Source organism: Triturus cristatus, chromosome 1_1 (genome assembly GCF_964204655.1).
Source record: "Triturus cristatus chromosome 1_1, aTriCri1.1, whole genome shotgun sequence".
NCBI classification, from domain to species: Eukaryota; Metazoa; Chordata; class Amphibia; order Caudata; family Salamandridae; genus Triturus; species Triturus cristatus.
Window position 1 is genome coordinate 363,857,359 of NC_140579.1, and position 17,857 is coordinate 363,875,215.

The window sequence follows — 17,857 nt, forward strand, 5'->3', positions numbered from 1 at the left end:
CCTGTCAAGGGTCGCAGTCGCGATCTCACCACTGGTGGAAGCGGGGAGGCTCTAACTATGGCCAAAGTCTCTGAGGGGCAATTGGGCACTCGCTGGCCAGGCGCTGAAGGCGAGAGGTCACTGCTCGCGCTTCTGACTGGAACGCCAGTCAGGGTCCACGCCAACAACCTCGGCTGTACTTCTGCCTGCGCTATCAGCTGCCTCAGGGGGGGGGGGGGAACAGGGCAGGTGTCAATCTGGTGTCAAGTCCTCTTCTATGTTTCTTCTCTTCTCCACTTTTTCTCATCATGGCCGACAGGGACTGGGCCTTTTATAGCCAGTGCCCTGGGGTGCCAGCACGAGCCAGAAGGTTCTAGAACCTTCCCTGGCTGTGTCAATGACATGGCCCTTCCAAGGTGTCTTTTTGGTCATTAGGAGCCACCATACTGGGCTTCCTAAGGCAGCCATTTTGTGTACTTGTAACTTCTGAGGGGATTCCTGTCAGGTTTGCAGGTTACACAGAGTGCGCCAAAACCTCCAAAGGGTCAGAGGTCAGAAGGACTCCAATGGGAGTCACTCTCATAGGGGACAATGGTGTCCACCATTTTAGGGTTGACAACCTCAGTGTGTAATGCCACCGGTTCCGTCAGGCGCCTTGTACATAGGTGCCAGGAACTTGGTGAGCAACTGAGCGTCAAGGAGCATCTAGCCCCATGGGACAACACACAAAAAGGTCCTGGTAGACAAATAAAAAGCGACAAATTTTAGGAGGCACGGGGGAACAAAATAAATCATGGTGTGAGGGGACTCTCAGAAGCAGACAGGTCTAACACACTCTCTCTCCGATGCATATATAGCGCCACTCATACCAGTGTAGGGTGTCAGAGCACTTTGCCTCACACACACATTACGCAGAGACAATCAATCATACGTGTGTAACTCAGCGTATAGGAAATGTTACAAAAGCCAGAAGGACTACAAGGTGTAGGAGTAACATGTCATCCATACTGGTAGGCAGTGTAATTGGTCTAGAGAAGCACAAACTCACAATTTAAAACGGAACACCATAGTTGGGGGTTCTCTTTTATAATAATAAGAATAGATTTCCTCCCAAATTAATCCTTTTTGCAACATTAATCTTTGCTCAAATCTATACTTTGCAGCGTGCATGCAGTTCTGTGATTAAAGTTAATAGTTCAGTACAATAACAAAGTGTACAGAATGTAAAAGGTCAGAGGGTTACTGCTTTTAAAAGAGACCTCATTTTGTTACTTGCAATTTATAAGTTGAAATACTATATTAGGATTTTAACTTATAAATTGCAAGTAACAAAAGGATCTCTCTTTTAAAAGCAGTAACCAACTGACCTATTTACATTCTGTGCACTTTGTAATCTGTTCGGTATTAGTTTTCTGCAACAGGCGCATTAACCCTCCGCGCTACTTTATAGTGAGTCAAAACCCCAGTTAAACAAACTCTGTTCGGAAAGAACATTAATCAAAGGATTTATCCTGCTCTTTTATTTTTTGTTGCCCGGAAATTGCTGGAGGAAACGAATGGGGCAGCAGGTGCTTTATTATAATAATAAACTTGCAAACACAGCACCCCCCCCTCAGAAGCCAGCACCCGGTGTGTGGCATGGGTCGCACCTCCCTAGAGCCGGCCCTGGCTGCAGCAGCCCGGGTTGAGACTCAATGGGGTGGGGGGGCTAAAGCCCTTTTAGCCCTATGGGCGTTGCGCGCCTGATGGTGTCCTACTGCTCCAAGAGACAGCACAGGTCGAAGGGTGGGGGGCACTGAGACAGAAGCGCAGACAACATCACACATGTAGGACACCACCTTCGAATGTGCATTGCATTGTGGGAATGGCATGTAAACCAATGTTTAGGGCACATTTTACAACAAGAGTCTATGGGTGTTGCTGCCCCTCTGTCCTATACTGAAGGAAGATGTGCAGTAACGGAAAGCAAGACATAAACCAACTGTCACTTTTACTCTCCTCCCCTTTTCTCCCAGTATTTCTCAGGTACAGGCCTTCGATGCTGGTAATTACACCTGCATTGCCTCCAGCCAGGCGGGTGTAGCCGAGGATATTCATCCTTCTCGTCCAGAGTAGGTGCCCGTCGCACTTTAGTAGATGACATACTTAAGTATGAAAGTTGTATGGGTAGAATAAATAAAAAAGGTTATAGAAACCTCCGCTAGAAGCAGTGGAAAGGAAAGGGATCTCTGTGATTGTCTAATTATTCCTGTATAGAAGGCAATTGATTTAACGTTCTGATAAATTTTGAATCCCCTGGGTTTCGGGTGGGGCAGGTGTAGCACAGTGGACGCCTCTGCAGATGTTAGCTCCCTATTTACGTATTGTATTTCAGTGACGGTATCTTGTCACCTTTTGGCACTTTAAAGCACTTCAAGATAATGCTAGAATACAAAAAAAAGCAAACTGAGATGGAACTAAGGAAATGTAGACATTCATAGCAGGCAAACCGTGCATGGTGTGTCGAAAGGTGGAAGCAGAGGACATGCATTGCAGTATAATCAGTGGAACTCCAGGGTGTGGTTTATGTAGCGTGCCCTGCTGGAATTTAAGTGGTTAAAATCTAAGGTCCAAGCTCTCTTAGCGCAGAATTCGTAATTCTAAAATGGGCACAAACACTGTTTTCTGCAGATTCTGAAGTTACTGCATCCCTGGAATGAGGCTATAAACATGGGCTTTGATACCACAGGAGATGCCTGTGTAATTTTAAGAGAAATGTTCACTCCGTTCTGGGAAGAGCTAAGAGCTAACCGTCCCAGGACTGGGTTAATTCCTAGAGCTGAAATGTTTGTTGCTTTCGGTTTCATAACAGAGAAGACTAAATCCTACTGCAGCTGGAACATTTCAGCTCTAGGAATTAACACCGTCTTGGGAGGATTAGCTCTTCAAAATATACAAAAGCATGGGCACGTTGTGCCTCATTGGTTTCCCCTGCCTCCCCCCTACAGCACTCCGTTACCGCCGAACCCCCGGGCTGAATGGCTGCTGCTCCGGAGGGACAGTGGAAAACAAAGGTTGGAGTTTAGGGTGGAGTGCGTGCCCCCCCTGAGAGGGTGTTGCGCCCCCCCCAGGGGGGGCGCGCCCCACAGATTGAAGAACTGTGCCTTGACATATCATATTGGCACCTTAATATAGATCAGATGTCTCCGACCAGTGGATCAGAGCTACTAGCAGCTCGCAGAAACTTTCAGAGTAGCTCTCAGCCTTGAGTTCATTTTTAGCTAAGAACTGCAATAAATAAGTGTGTATTTCTTTTAAAGTTAAGGAAGGACTGTGTTTATTTTACATTATTAGCAGGCTGCAGAGAGCAGAGTCCGATAATGAGCAGTGCTCCACTCAGATTTATGACTAATGTGGGTTCAGACTGAAGCACTAAGGTATTTAACTCTTAAATAAAAGTTGTTCTTAACTCAGTATTGGAGTATGAGAACAAAACTAGATTTCCGAATACTTTTAAATGAGAGAAAATTAAAATGAAGAGTTGACTTACTCTTTAAGTTAACTCTTCATTTTAATATTCTCCCTTTTCAAAGTGTCACATTTACAAACAGCCGGCATCTTACTCCCAGTGGCTTGTAGACACAGTGTCATATTTATAACAAAAAAATACTGTCATTTTCTTTTAAATAGGAGAAATTTAAAGTGAAGAAATATGTCTCTATTAAACATTGTCTTAATGTTTTTCTCTAAATTAAGGCAATTAAGTCCTACTGTTTTATGAAGCATGTTTCTTCACTTTAAATTCGTCAGATTTAAAGAAATGACTGCGTTTTCCTGTTATAAATATGCCAAAATGTCTACAGGTCATTGAGAGTAATATGCCTGCTGTTTGTAAAGACAGTTTGACATGGGAGAAAACTACAATTATGAGTTTTATGTAATGCATATAAACATAAAATTAACTCTTCATTTGTTAAATGTTCACCCATTTCAAAGTGTCGCATCTAAACATAGTTGGCATTTTGCTCCTAGTGTCTGGTGTAAATGCTGCCATATTTATAACTGAAAAATATAGGCATTGTTTTAAATAGAAGAAATGTGAAGTGGAGAACAATGTTCTGTTACGTGCAGAACATTTTTGCTATTTATGAACACTTTTGCACAACCTTTGTATGCACTTTACATTTCTCCCATAAAAAAAATGGTTGTATGTTTGTGCTGTTCAGGTAATGGTGCTGCATATGGTGAAAGGTATGACCTGTGCCACAAGTATGTATGACACAGGCTCCCATTCATTCACTCACAAGTTCATACATCACCACAGACCATGCACTCACTGATGCACATGGTAGCCCTATCATAATAGCCCTATTCACAAAATGTTTTGTGCTTCATGACGATTTTGTTAAAAGTCAATGAAGCTGGGCGAGGGGGTGTCTGGTAACACAACAATTTTCACTGATCAAAAGTAGTTCTCATTACAGAAAAGGTTGGAGACCACTGATATAAATGATATCTAAAATAGACATTTGTCTGTGCTGTTAGATTAATCATGCAGTTATTATGGAACTTTATCAATCCTAATATCTGTGATATCACCAAAGTTAAGGTCATATGATATCACTTCCTGGTAAGACTCATGGTCAAAGATCATGTGATGTCCCTTCCTGTGACATCAATAAGGTCAAAGGGTGTTTGATGTCACTTCCGCTAGCCTTGGCATTTTGGTGAATCGCCGGACCATGGAACGCACACAAAGAAGTGCATTTTTAATTGCTATTACACATGGCATTCTGGGATATATTTTAATTGAGAACTACAGTTAAGCTTGTAAACTAATATAGTGTGGTGTCAGAGCTCCTTTATGTACTGCCTGTATGTCTTTCTAGTTTGCTTTCAGTGCTCTTGTATATCATGTTTATTTAGACTTTTATCTATACTGTGTCATTAATTGCAAATTCCCTTAGTTTGTGCTGGCTGAAACACGAAAGAGTGAGTTCATTTTCATTTGCTTGTTTAGGTGTGACTGAAATGATTTACTTTTCTGCAGTAACTATCACATGGATTGTATTTTGTGCTTGAAAATTCCTCTGCGGCCTGTCTCTCTTTGTCCCACATGAAAAGTGAAGAGAGAAAGATAGTCAATCCAGACGCTGCTTCTTCTGTTACAGCAGCGCCTGGGTGGCTGGGGCAGACAACCTCACTACTCATTACTGAGACTGGGGGCTGTGGCTTTGAGTCACCCCCGGCTCCAGTATACGCAAGTGGAGAGTCTCTGAGCAGCCTCTGGTGTGTATGTTGGCCGGAGAGTCCAACCCGACATGCACACTTGGGCCCCAGGTGCTATCTACGCTACTAACTCTGATGTTGTCTTGTCTGTCAATAACATTGCTAAGCCTCACCCCCTCAGGCCCTCATTGGCTGCTTCAGGACCCGCCTCAAGCCTCTCTATACTGAAACCGGTCAGCTGCAGAAGAATGTAAACACTTTAAATGTTTTACATTACTCACATGCAATTGGGGGGTGGCAAAATATGAGTGGAGCAACACCCAAACACCGCCCCTGTAACTAACCCCAGCTCTAAATACAGGCTACATCAGACATATTTAGGGAACTGCATTCTACAATATCCTGTGACAGTTTGGGATGGTGGGGCCATGACCTGTTGAGCAGATCCTCGGGGAAACAACAATAGATTTGAGCGCATTAGAGGCCTTTTGAGGCTCATCTCCACATACAAATCAGTAAGTTAGTACAGTGATGTCTTTCTATTTTTTATCTGTGGTGTTGATCCCACCTGTATCATTCAGCCATAAATAAATACTTTTGTGTCTTGAAACAAGAAGCAACTATTAGGAGCTATTCAGCTGGTGGAAACATTTACAATAACAAGTAAAATTCAATCTTACCGTCTCCATTCTCATCAACAAGCTGAAATATGCGTTCTACCACCTCCTCTGGGGTAAGCAATGGGCTGCGGTCATCCTTTTCTTCACGACAGATTTTCTTCAAATTGTAGATTGACTGAAATGAATAATAGCTAATTATTTCAAAAAAATCGCACCAAAATGACAGGGGATGGTCCAGAACAGCAAGATGATTGTAAAAAGCAACATTCACACAGGAGTCAAGGGTAAATCTGAGGGGTGTTGAGGATCTGGGGTGTTCAGTGTATAGATTGGAAATAGGTAGACGCATAGCTAGCAGTCTTACTCAATAACCAAAAATGTGGATCCTAGTCCTATCCATGGTGGAATTTCGAGTGGAAATTCCAGTTCACCAACTAGTAATGGCTTTCACTGAATTTGTTTGCTTTTATATGGGGTTTACTTGTCCACATAGAGAAAATGTCAGTTGAATTGAGTTCCATCTTGGAACAGCTTTTTGGTGTCTAACGGTCTCTTTCGCTTTAATGTAGCTAGATGGCTCTTATTTTTGTTGCTGAGGATATCCCAGTGTCTAAAACCATATGTCCCAAACAAATCTGTAAGAAATCACTTGTAACCTCCTAAATACAAATTCCAACTAGGAGTCAAATTGTACCAACTCTTTCTATCATAGTAGTCAGTGAATTTCAGAATCTGGCAGGTGAGGTAAAACAAAACATTTCAGATTTTAGTTGAAATCTCGCCTTGGCTTCTCCAATCAGGTTTCAGTTGAGATGTTATCTACTCATCCCACATCCTACTGTTCACACTTTAGTGCATATGAAAAGAGAGTTATGCCAGATGTGCATTTCACTAAATTCCAAAATCAACTAGGCTCCATATTGCAGAGCTGAGATATTAGGAATTCCTCTTCACAAAATTCCCATAGGACTATTAATAGCCTGATGAGCCCAGAAGCATGTGAATCACTTAGACTGTCCTTCGAAGAAATTATGCCTCTCCCCAAGTTCCCCCTTCCCTGCCAGCCTTTCTTTCATCTGGATGCATGCCTTGCCCTAATAGTTCGCAGTACTGAACTCACAAGGATGTGGGTGCAGGCCACAGATCATGATAGTGGCGCCCCTCCTAAAAGACGCTGTGTCTGTGTTAGAGCGCTTGGTTTGGCTGAATTCCGCTCGTAGAATTCAACTGCCACAGGATTTTGATGAAGAAGATGTGATTTTTGAGAACAGGGTTTTACCAACCATACGAAAAATGCAGGATGAATGTGCATGGACTGGGGTAATGTTAGGCATACACTAATAGGATTCATAATTTGTTCAGTGGAAAATGGACCACTGTACTTTGGTTATGACTTATAAAAAAAAACCTCATTCACATTCTTACTGTTTAAGCACAAGTTCTTTGCTGTTTTGATCAGCTTATAGCTTACCTTTCATTTTTAGGTCTCGCCTAGCGTGGCTGTGCACATGCGCAGCACGCTCGGCGAGATTTATAGCAGATTAGTACTTTCCGAAAAGGGCTTGAAGCCTCGCCCCTTATTCCCATAAGCTCGCGTCACCGTTTATGTTAAACGGTGCACTGCCATTGGAAATAAGGATTCCGGGGTGCCTCCTTTTCACTTTTTTGGCCGGCCCACCCGGACTGGCTCGTCTGCATTACTGCTGTCGTGACGAAGTTTCTTATCAGAAGCTTCGTCACGCTGCCTTGCACGTGCTCTCACTTTAGAAAGCGCGAAGCAAAAATATACAGCGGTTGCCTGCGTGTCTGGGAGCGCTTGTTTTAACTATAGGATCCAGTGTCCCCGAGGTGCAAATTACTGTTGGTTAAATAACAAGGAGAGGATAAGTGTCTTATGGGACATTTAGCAGCAGGATGTCTTCCTCTCTGTGGCCTGGTTCTGGGTATTTCAGAATAAGGGATGGTATGTTTCGTACCCAATAACTACTGAACATTCGCCGGCGGTAAATAGCTCCTATTCCGAGTTTTGGGGTTTAAGTTAAAACATTCCTGCAGGCAAGATAGAAGAGCGCCTGGTTCCATCTACTAGGAGCGATTAGCGCCATGCCAGGGAGCAGACGTGCTGAATGGCTCTGTCAGCAGGACACAGTGTATCCAGTCCCCGGCGCCTATTTCACAAAGCACATTCCTCCAGCGCATGAGTCCAGTTGGTTCAATTAAAGCAAAGAAAGATTACATCTCCCAGAAAGCTTTGTTAAGTAAAAGGAAAGGATGCAGATTGAAGTCGACGACAGGAAGACACATTTCATCCCTGAGCCATCATCAGAGCGCGGAGTCAAAGGCATTAAAAAGCACAGGACGGAAGTTCTTACCTGTGCCCGGCCTCTGAAGCCGGCTCCCGCTCCATCCACAGGTGAGCCTGAACCCCAGCACTGCTCGCGGGGCGACGCCGTTACCATGAACAGGTGATTAGTTACTGGCTCCTGCATTGTACCTCTGGCCAGAACACGCCTCGCGCTCACACGAGAGGACAAGGTGTGCCCTGCCCTGGACGTCATCCATCACACTAAGGGCCTCACGGTTAGCTATCGGGGTGTCGGGTGTCATGGGTGAGTAAAGCCATCAGGTCACTCGTGTCACAAGGGCTCCCAGTCCTCGCCTATTCTTTTCCAAATCTACAAATCCCAGAATGCATATTTTTAGTGAAAGTTCAGGGATGAGCGTGTGGTGTTTCTGACCCTCTGAGTGAGATGTGCCGCGCCTTTTTATTATGCCGTTTGCGGTTTACTTTTTGCCCATACGACTATAGAGCTGCAAATGGAAGCAGTGGTTCAAGGCCGGGATGCAGCGGTTCTTAGACAACGCTATAATAGGCTTAATTTGTTGTCAACTTGCAAAATGCACCCCCTCTATAAAAGAGTACTTGGGCTGCACAGGCATGTAATGGAACTCTTGGTCACTCCAGCACAGCAGGTGTAACAGCTTGGTGGGTTAAGCACCTGCTGTGGAGCAAAATGCAAAGCACAAATTGGAATTTCACTGGTTTCACTCGGGGGTTGAACCATCCACAGATGATGAATGAAGTAACATTGAGAGGGGCCCGCTGGTTCTCCATCTAAGTATGGGCCTGCATGTACAAGACCCATAAGGTGGCTGGCTGAGAAGTCAGGGCGTATGATGGTCACTTAGCATCCATAACCACCCCTTCAGTGCAACCCATTTATTGGCTGTGAAGGGATCCAGAGGAGCAGTTTATGTGTTGTGACTTTATGGTAAGTGTAAATGGCCACTGGAGCAGTGCTTCCCAAACATTTTAGAATTGCGACCCAATTTTTATAACAACAAACTTTTGCGACCCAATTAGCTATAATGGACTGAGGGGCGATTTCTTGTTTTTTAATGTAACTAAAGCATCGTGTGGTAGTGCACTGTCATTTACAGACAGCACATTTTCCAATGAAATGACCACTACATTTGCAGACATACAGTTTTACTGATAAAATTATATTGCATACAAATGATGTGTGGAAATGTGCATCACCAAGTGTCTTTATTTGACTGGATGCTATTAAATTCTTTGTTTCCATCACACTTCAGAATTACATAAAATGTGATTCATGTTGCTTTGCTAGCTGTTGAATTTGTGCCATTCATTTACAGATTGGGGAGAGAATGTAGTCTCACACTGAGACTGCTGACTTTGGAGCTGCGAAACCCAGGTTCGAGCCTTGGGGTCGAATCCATATCCTCTGATTCTTGCCAAATCACTTAATCTCCCCGTGCCTACCAAAAATATAAATGTGTCCTTGTGTAACGTAACTGGTGCTCTTGTAAAGCGCTCCAATACCTTCGGGCCGAGTTTGTGCTATATAAATCTGCAAAGAAATATAAACAAGCATTAAAAATGCAATAGGTCTCGCCTTTCATTAAGTTAAAGCCATTTGCTTTGCTATACAATACCATTAGTAAAGCAAATGGCTTTAACTTAATCAAAGGCGAGACCTATTGCATTTTCAATGCTTGTTTATAATGCATTCTGTGATGGCCTTTGAATTTTCTTTTGCTCAGTTAAATATGTTTAAATTAAATGAAAAGGCATTTGCAGAGTGCACGCCTACTCCGAGGAGTGTTCTGGCGCTGGAGAGAGGTTTTCTGTATACTCGAGGATATACGATTATATCACTTTCTGAAACAGCTTAGTTTTCAGCTTCTTCCTAGGGATAGCACTAAGTGTCAGTGAGAGTTGGTTCCAGGCCGTAGTCCCAAAGATAGGTAAAGGGTCTTCCACCAATTCTGGCCCGGTGAAATTTAGGGATAAAGACTAGATGGCCAAAAGTTAACCATATTGTCCTGGGAGGGGCATAAGTAGAAAACCTCCTCCTAAGGTACGCTGCACCTTTTTTGTGCAGGGAAATAATCGGACCCTAAAATGACCCAGAACAGCGTCTTAAACACATTTTAATGAGTAGCCAGTGGAGTGGTTTTAGATTTGGGGACATATGGGTTCTAGAAACGAGATTGAGGACTATTCTGGCTGCCGCATTCTGAACCACTTGCAACCAGGTCAAAAGATAATCCGGCAGATCTAAATACAGTATATTTCCATAGTGGTGCCTGGACATGTTCAGGGCCTGGATCACTATTTTCCTAGTTTCGGCTGACAAAAGAGGTAAAAAAACAAAACAAAGTGTGTAGCAGCCCAAAGCAGGTCCCCAGTAGAGCCTGAATTTGGGGTTACAGGGACAGAGCACTTTCAATTTTGATTCCCAGATTTTTTACTGAGCTCTGAGGAGTGGCAGGTGAGGGACACCCTGAGGCCACCAAGATCTCCAGACCTCCAATGAAGTTGTGCCAAAAAAGACAATCTCCGTTTTGTCTGGATTACATTTTAGTTGGTTAATGGACAACCAGTTGAACACATTAATAAGGCAGGATATAATAATTTCCCCATCAAATTCTGCCCCTTTTCACAAGTAAAGAAAAGCTGAGTATTGTCAGCATACGATATTACTTTAGCTCCACATGCTTCCACAAGAGTGGCTAGAGGAGTAAGATAGGCATTGAATAGCATAGGGCTCAATGCCAAGCCCTGAGGAACTCCACTTTTGAGTTGCGAATTGGGGATGCAAACAGGGGATCCATACTTCTTGGCTTCTGCTGTCCAAGAAGGAAGTCATCCACTTTAATGCCATGCCTCTAAACACAATGAAATGTAGTCGAGCCAATCAAAGGCCGACGATAGATCCAACAAAATAAAAACAGCCTTTGCCCCATTATCACGCTTGTCTTCAATGTATTCTGTAACCTCTAACAGAGCTGTTTCAGTACTGCAATTTGCTCCAAAGCCCGATTGACTAGACTGCAGAAAATTGTTACTTTCAAGGTAACCTGAAATGGGGGAGTCCACATGTTTTTCTAACTCTTTTGAAAAAGCTGGAAAAAGAGAGATTGGTCTATAGATGGCAAGGACCTTGGGGTCGGCCAGTGGCTTTCTGAGTAGCGGTAGGATTTGAGCATTTTTCCATTTGGAAGGCACCCTAGTCTTAGTGATGCATTTAAGACTAGAGACTAAAGAAACTGAGGTGGACATACCCATGAATAAGGGTCTGATTCACAAATTTAATCTTACACTTTTGCATAAGATTACAATTGTTTGTTATTCAAAAGGTATTTTACAAGTGGTACCTTTACAACTGTGGAATCAACACACATAAAAAGATAGGACCGTGTCCTCTCCTGAAATGATCTATTTATCACCACGCTCTTTGTCAGTGATGGTGTAATTTAGTTTGTTGGAGAAAGGTTTGAGAAAAATAAGTCAATAAGTGAACCTGCCCAGTATTTTGATTGCTATGGGACAAACCAGCTCCCAAAGCATGCCGGGAAATAAAATTTGCAACAATAAAATGATACTCAGCCTTTGTACGCTGCAAAGCATTCCTTCTAAAAGCAAAATGGCTGATCTGTCTCTATATAAAAAAACGACCTTTTCTTGTAATCTGTTGATGGGTGTTACTGTTTCTGAAAACTGATTGTTAGATCTGGGGGTCTCTAGTTGGCAGGGTAGGTACCACTGTCCAAGTAGGGACCCTTGCTTCTAGTCAGGGAAAGGGGGATACACTGTTAAGATAACCCCTGCTCACCCTCTAGGTAGCTTGGCCTGAGCAGTCTAGGCTATCAAAGGCAATGTGTAAAGTTTTTGTACCAACACTCACAGTAACACAGTGAAAACACCACAGATTTACTCCACACCAGTTTTAGAAAAATAAGGTATCTTTACTAAAAACTTCACAAGACCAAATACTACAGACAAACCAACATATAATTCAAAAAGGGTACTTTAAGGATGGTTCAAGAATTTGCAGGAAGTACTCCAGGATGTCAAAGTCAGTGTCCTGCACAATGCGGCTCTCAATGCACCAAATGCGACACTTTCGTGCCCAACAGTACCTGTAGTTGCGATAAGGTTCCCAAAAGCTATAACAAGGAAGATGGCAAAGGCGATGCGATGCTCCTGAGATCCTGGGGAGGCTTTGCAGCAGCCCTGCTTCACGCAGCAGAGGTGGATGCGCCGGCTCCGATCTGTAGGGGGAGGATGCGATAACTTTGGCTTTCGTTGCGTAGGTTTCTTAGGGGGAAGCTTCACGCACAGGTTCGATGCGACACTCTTCGATGTGGTGCGATGCGTGGCGCAGCGTTGCCTTCCGGCGCCGCAACTCTCGATGCGCCACGGAACGGGACTCTGCGTCGACGCACGCAGCGATTGGAGACTTTTCACGCACCGGCAGTGGTGCGGCCCGCAAACTGGTTCTGCGACAACCCTCACAATGGCAGGAAGCTTCACGCTTCGGGACGATGCTCGACGCACTCGGCGATGCGGAGACCCTGCGTGTTGCGTTGGTGCCGCGATGAAATTTTCCACGCACTCTCGTCTTGCGACACGCAATCGGATGATGCGCTGGGTACCAGTCACTCTTGTTCACGTTTCTGCTTCCCAGCTCCCTCAACACAGCAAAACGACCTCCTGAAGCCCCAAGACTGGGCAAGCACTCCAAGGCAGGTCAGAACTCTCTCAGCAGAGTTCCAGGGGAGCTGGTGGTGAAGTCCTTTTGTTCCTGGGACTTCTTAACAGGGAGCCAGCTCTTCTCAGGCCCTTGGAGATCAGAATCAAAAGAAGGGGACACAGCAAAGTCCTTCCCCTCTCCTTGGCAGCAAAGCAAAACAGCAAGCAGGCAGTCTTCTCCTCTTCAGTTTCTTCCAGCTTTCTCCTTGGCAGAGGTTTCTTCTTAGTTCCAAAGTGATCTAAAGTTTTAGGTGTCTGGGGTCCTCTTCTTATACCCCTCCCAGCCTTTGTCTCTCTTTGTTCCAGTGGGGGGATTCCCCTGCTCAAACCGGTTCCTGGGTGTGCTCTGCTCTGGAGCACCTGGTTCCTTTCAGAGTGAGGGGCAGGGTCGTTAGACGCTCAGCAGGAGGTGGAGCCTTCTTTGTGCCAGCAGAGGCAGAGTCCTCAGCCTGGCCAGCAGGGGGTGGAGCCAGCTTTGTGTTTGTCAGGGGCAGCCCTATTCAAACCCAGGGACTACTCCTCCCACCCATCTAAAGCAGATCTCCCTATTCACCCTTCTGCTGACTCATCCAGGCTCCTGGAGCCACCTGGCCCATCACATGACACCCTTCAGCCAACCAGCACACAGGCACACAGGAAGGTTAAACAGGAGAATAGCTACTTTCTAAAAAGTGCTATTCTCACACAGTGAATTTAAAAACCATCTTGCTAAAAAGATGTATAATTAAATTCTGAACGCAGAGATACCAAACTTGGATTTTCTATCTTGCCCTTATGGGAAGATAGGCATGTAAACAGCCTTCCCCATTCTATCCTATGGGCAAGATAGCCTCTCAGCAGTGAAAAACGAAAATGGCTGTAATTCACTACCAGGGCATGTTACACACCTCAGTACATGCCCTACCTTTCAGTTACACTGCACCCAGCCCAGGGGGGTACCTAGGGCCACCATAGGGATGCCTGACATGTACAGAAAGGGAAGGATAAGGCCTGGTCAGTGGGTGCACTGGCCAGGTCGACATGGCAGTCCTGGACTGCACATAGGCACTGCAAGCAGGCCTAAGACATCATTTTAGCGCTACTCCTGTGGGTGGCACAATCAGTGCTGCAGCCCACTAGTAGCATTTGAATCAGCAGCCCTGGCACACGCAGTGCACTTTACTAGGGGCTAACAGGTGAAACAAATATACCAATCATGGATAACCAATCAATACAACAATTTACCAAGGGAGCACTTGCACTTTGACACTGATCAGCAGTGGCAAAGTGCCCAAAGCATCTAAACCAGCAAAAACGAAATCCAGCATAGCATCAAAAATACAGGAGGTAGAGGCAAAAAGTCAGGGGTAACCACGCCAAAGATGCCAGGTCTAACACGTGTCCCCTCCAGCTGAAAGTGGGGAGAACTACCCACCCTCTTGGGAGTTCTCATCGCTAAGGCGGAAAAACCTGGACAGACCATCAGCGTTGGCGTGTTCTGTACCGGGGCGGTGTTCCACCGTAAAGTCCATCCCCTGTAGGGAAATGGACCACCTCAACAGCTTAGGATTCTCACCCCTCATCTGCATCAACCATCTGAGGGGCCTGTGGTCCGTCTGAACCCGGAAGTGAGTCCCAAACAAGTAGGGTCTCAGCTTCTTCAGCGCCCAGACCACAGCAAAAGCTTCCCTTTCAATCGCACTCCACCTCTGTTCCCTGGGAAGTAGCCTCCTACTAATGAAAGCTACAGGCTGGTCCAAGTCCTCATCATTTAGTTGTGAGAGCACCGCTCCCACTCCATGCTCAGAAGCGTCTGTCTGCACTATGAATTCCTTGGAGAAGTCAGGCGCCTTGAGTACAGGTGCTGTACACATGGCCTCCTTCAGGGCATCAAAAGCTTCTTGGCAGGCACTGGTCCAAATCACTTTCTTCGGTAACTTCTTGGAAGTTAGTTCTGTCAAGGGAGCAACAATGGTGCCATACCCCTTGACAAAACGGCGATAGTACCCGGTGAGTCCTAAGAAGGCTCTCACCGCCGTCTGGGTTTTGGGGGGTTCCCAAGCCCGGATGGTATCTATCTTGGCTTGTAGGGGCGCCACCTGGCCGCTTCCTACTTGGTGTCCCAAATACACCACCGAACCCTTCCCTATCTGGCACTTACTGGCCTTGATAGTGAGGCCTGCACTATGCAGAGCCTTCAACACTGCGCAGAGGTGTTGCAAGTGTTCTTCCCAAGTGGAGCTGAACACAGCAATGTCGTCCAGATATGCGGCGCTGAATTGCTCCAGCCCGGACAATACCTGGTTGACCAGTCTCTGGAATGTGGCAGGGGCGTTCTTCAACCCAAAGGGCATGACACGGAACTGGAAGTGCCCCTCTGGCGTTGAAAACGCAGACCTCTCCTTGGCCCCATCAGTTAAGGCAATCTGCCAGTACCCAGAAGTTAAATCAAACGTACTGAGGTAGTTGGCAGCTCCCAACCGATCCACGAGCTCATCAGCTCTGGGGATGGGGTGTGCGTCAGTCTTCGTGACAGCATTGAGCCCACGGTAGTCCACACAAAACCTAAGTTCTGGAGTGGCACCTGGCGCAGCAGCTTTCGGTACAAGTACCACTGGGCTAGCCCAGGGGCTGCTGGAGGGCTCAATCACCCCTAGCTCCAACATCTTAGAAACCTCCTTCTTGATGCTGGCCCTGACCTTGTCAGCCACCCGGAAAAACTTCTGTTTCACAGGCATGCTATCTCCCGTGTCCACGTCATGGACACACCAGTTGGTGATACCGGGGGTCAGGGAGAACAGAGATGCAAACTGACCCAGCACATGGCGACAGTCCCTCTGCTGTTCTGGGGTCAGGGTGGGCGAGAGGACCACTCCATCCACTGACCCATCTTGCTCCTTAGCTTCCAGGAGGTCAGGAAGAGGATCGCTATCCTCCTCCATCCCTGCATCTGTAGCAAGTAGCATTGTTATTTCAGACCTCTCAAAATGGGGTTTGAGGCGGTTCACGTGTAGGACCCTCATGGGGTTCCTGGGAGATCGCAAGTTGACCAGGTAGGTCACCTCACTCTTGCGCTCCACCACCTCATATGGCCCAGTCCACTTGTCTTGGAGCGCGCAAGGCTCCACTGGCGCCATCACCCACACCATCTGCCCAGGTTGAAATTCCATCAGAGTGGTATGCTGGTCATACCACCTCTTCATCTCATCCTGGCTGGCTTCCAGGTTCGCCTGAGCGAGGGCCCGGAAGCGCTGTGTCTGGTTGCGGATGGCCAGCACATAGCTGAACACATCCTGGGGGGTTTTCCCAGGGGATTTCTCCCAACCCTCCTTCACCAGACTGAGAGGTCCTCTAACAGGGTGCCCGTACAAAAGCTCAAAGGGACTGAACCCCAGAGACTTTTGTGGTACCTCCCTGTAGGCAAATAATAGGCATGGCAAAAAGACGTCCCACTTCCGTCTCATGGGCTCCGTCAGCCCCATGATCATGCCTTTCAGGGTCCGGTTGAACCTTTCAACCAACCCATTTCCTTGAGGGTGGTAAGGAGTGGTGAACTTATAAGTTACCCCACACTCCTCCCACAGAGACTTCATATACCTGGAGATGAAGTTGGTACCCCGGTCAGATACCACCTCTTTGGGGAAACCCACACGGGAAAAGATCCCCATCAACGCACGGCCCACCACCGGGGCTGTGGTTGTCCTGAGAGGGATAGCTTCCGGGTACCGGGTGGCATGATCCACCAGGACCAGGATGAACCTGTTGCCTAAGGCGGTCCTGGGGTCCAGTGGCCCCACAATATCTATCCCCACCCGCTCGAAAGGGGTGCTCACTACCGGAAAGGGCTGGAGAGGGCCTTTGCATTTTCCTCCAGCTTTGCCACTTGCCTGGCAAGTCTGGCATGATTTACAAAAGGAAGCGACGTCCGTCTTCATCCCGGGCCAGTAAAAGTGGGTGGCAAGCCTTTGTCGGGTCTTGTCCTGCCCGAGATGTCCTGCAAGCGGCACGTCGTGAGCCAGACCCAGTAGGAAGTCTCTGAACCCTGCGGGTACCACCAGGGTACGTGATCCACTGGGCTCAGCAAACCTAGGCTCACTGTACAACAAGTCATTCTCCCAGTAGAGAAAAAAGTTCTTCGGATCAGCACCTGCTGCCTGGTCTGCAGCCTGGTGCCGCAGACCTTCAAGAGTAGGGCATGTCTTCTGCGCACGGCAGAACTCCTCTCTGGAGGGACCACCCTCTTGCTGCCAATGGGTCAGCTCAGGTATGTCTCCCAGCTCAGCGACCTGTTCCCCTGTAGGCTCCAGGGCATCCCCCGCAGGTTCTGCTCCTTCCTGGACCGTGGGAGCAGTGGGGGTGGACGCACCACGCCCCTTGCCCTTCCTCTTTCTGGCAGGGACCTGGGCCACTGTTTCAGGCTCCAGGTCTGCTTCACAACCCTGTCTGGCTGCCATGGACCGAGTGGTCACACAGACCCACTCAGGCAACCCCAACATCTCCAAATGAGCCTGGCGTTCCACCTCCTTCCACGGGGAACTCTCCAGGTCATTACCTAGCAGACAGTCTACTGGCATGGATGGACTCACAACAACTCTGAGAGGACCTGAGACCCCCCCCCCACTCAAAGGGAACATGTGCTACCTTGCAAAGGCGCACAGAGTTGTCAGCTGACACTACTGGGTGAAGTACATCTGGAATGATCAGCTCCTCAGGGACCCACTGACACCTGACCGTAGTCACACTGGCTCCAGTGTCCCTGAGAGCCTCCACCCTCCTCCCATTGATGGTCACCCACTGCCTGTACTTCTTAGTGTTATCAGGGACAGGGGTTTCCTGGACCATCTCTGTGTCTCCTAAAGAGACAAGGGACATAACTGCTAAACCCTCCAAATCACTAGAAATTAAATCCCCCCCAAAAGCTACACTAGCTATACCCGGTGTTGGAGCACCAGTGGGTGCCTGGGATTTCTTGGGACACACAGGAGACTTGTGACCCAATTCCTGACAG

At 46.8% G+C, this 17,857-nt stretch overlaps 1 protein-coding gene across 1 annotated transcript in view; it reads right to left on the bottom strand.

Annotated features, from left to right (window-relative positions):
• Positions 1-17,857, bottom strand: part of LOC146870217 (guanylyl cyclase-activating protein 2) — a 352,891-nt gene that overhangs the window by 11,410 nt on the left and 323,624 nt on the right. The window contains exon 3 of the mRNA XM_085599654.1: positions 5,868-5,982. Coding sequence (XP_085455780.1) covers positions 5,868-5,982 — 115 coding nt within the window. The remainder of the gene's footprint in view (positions 1-5,867; positions 5,983-17,857) is intronic.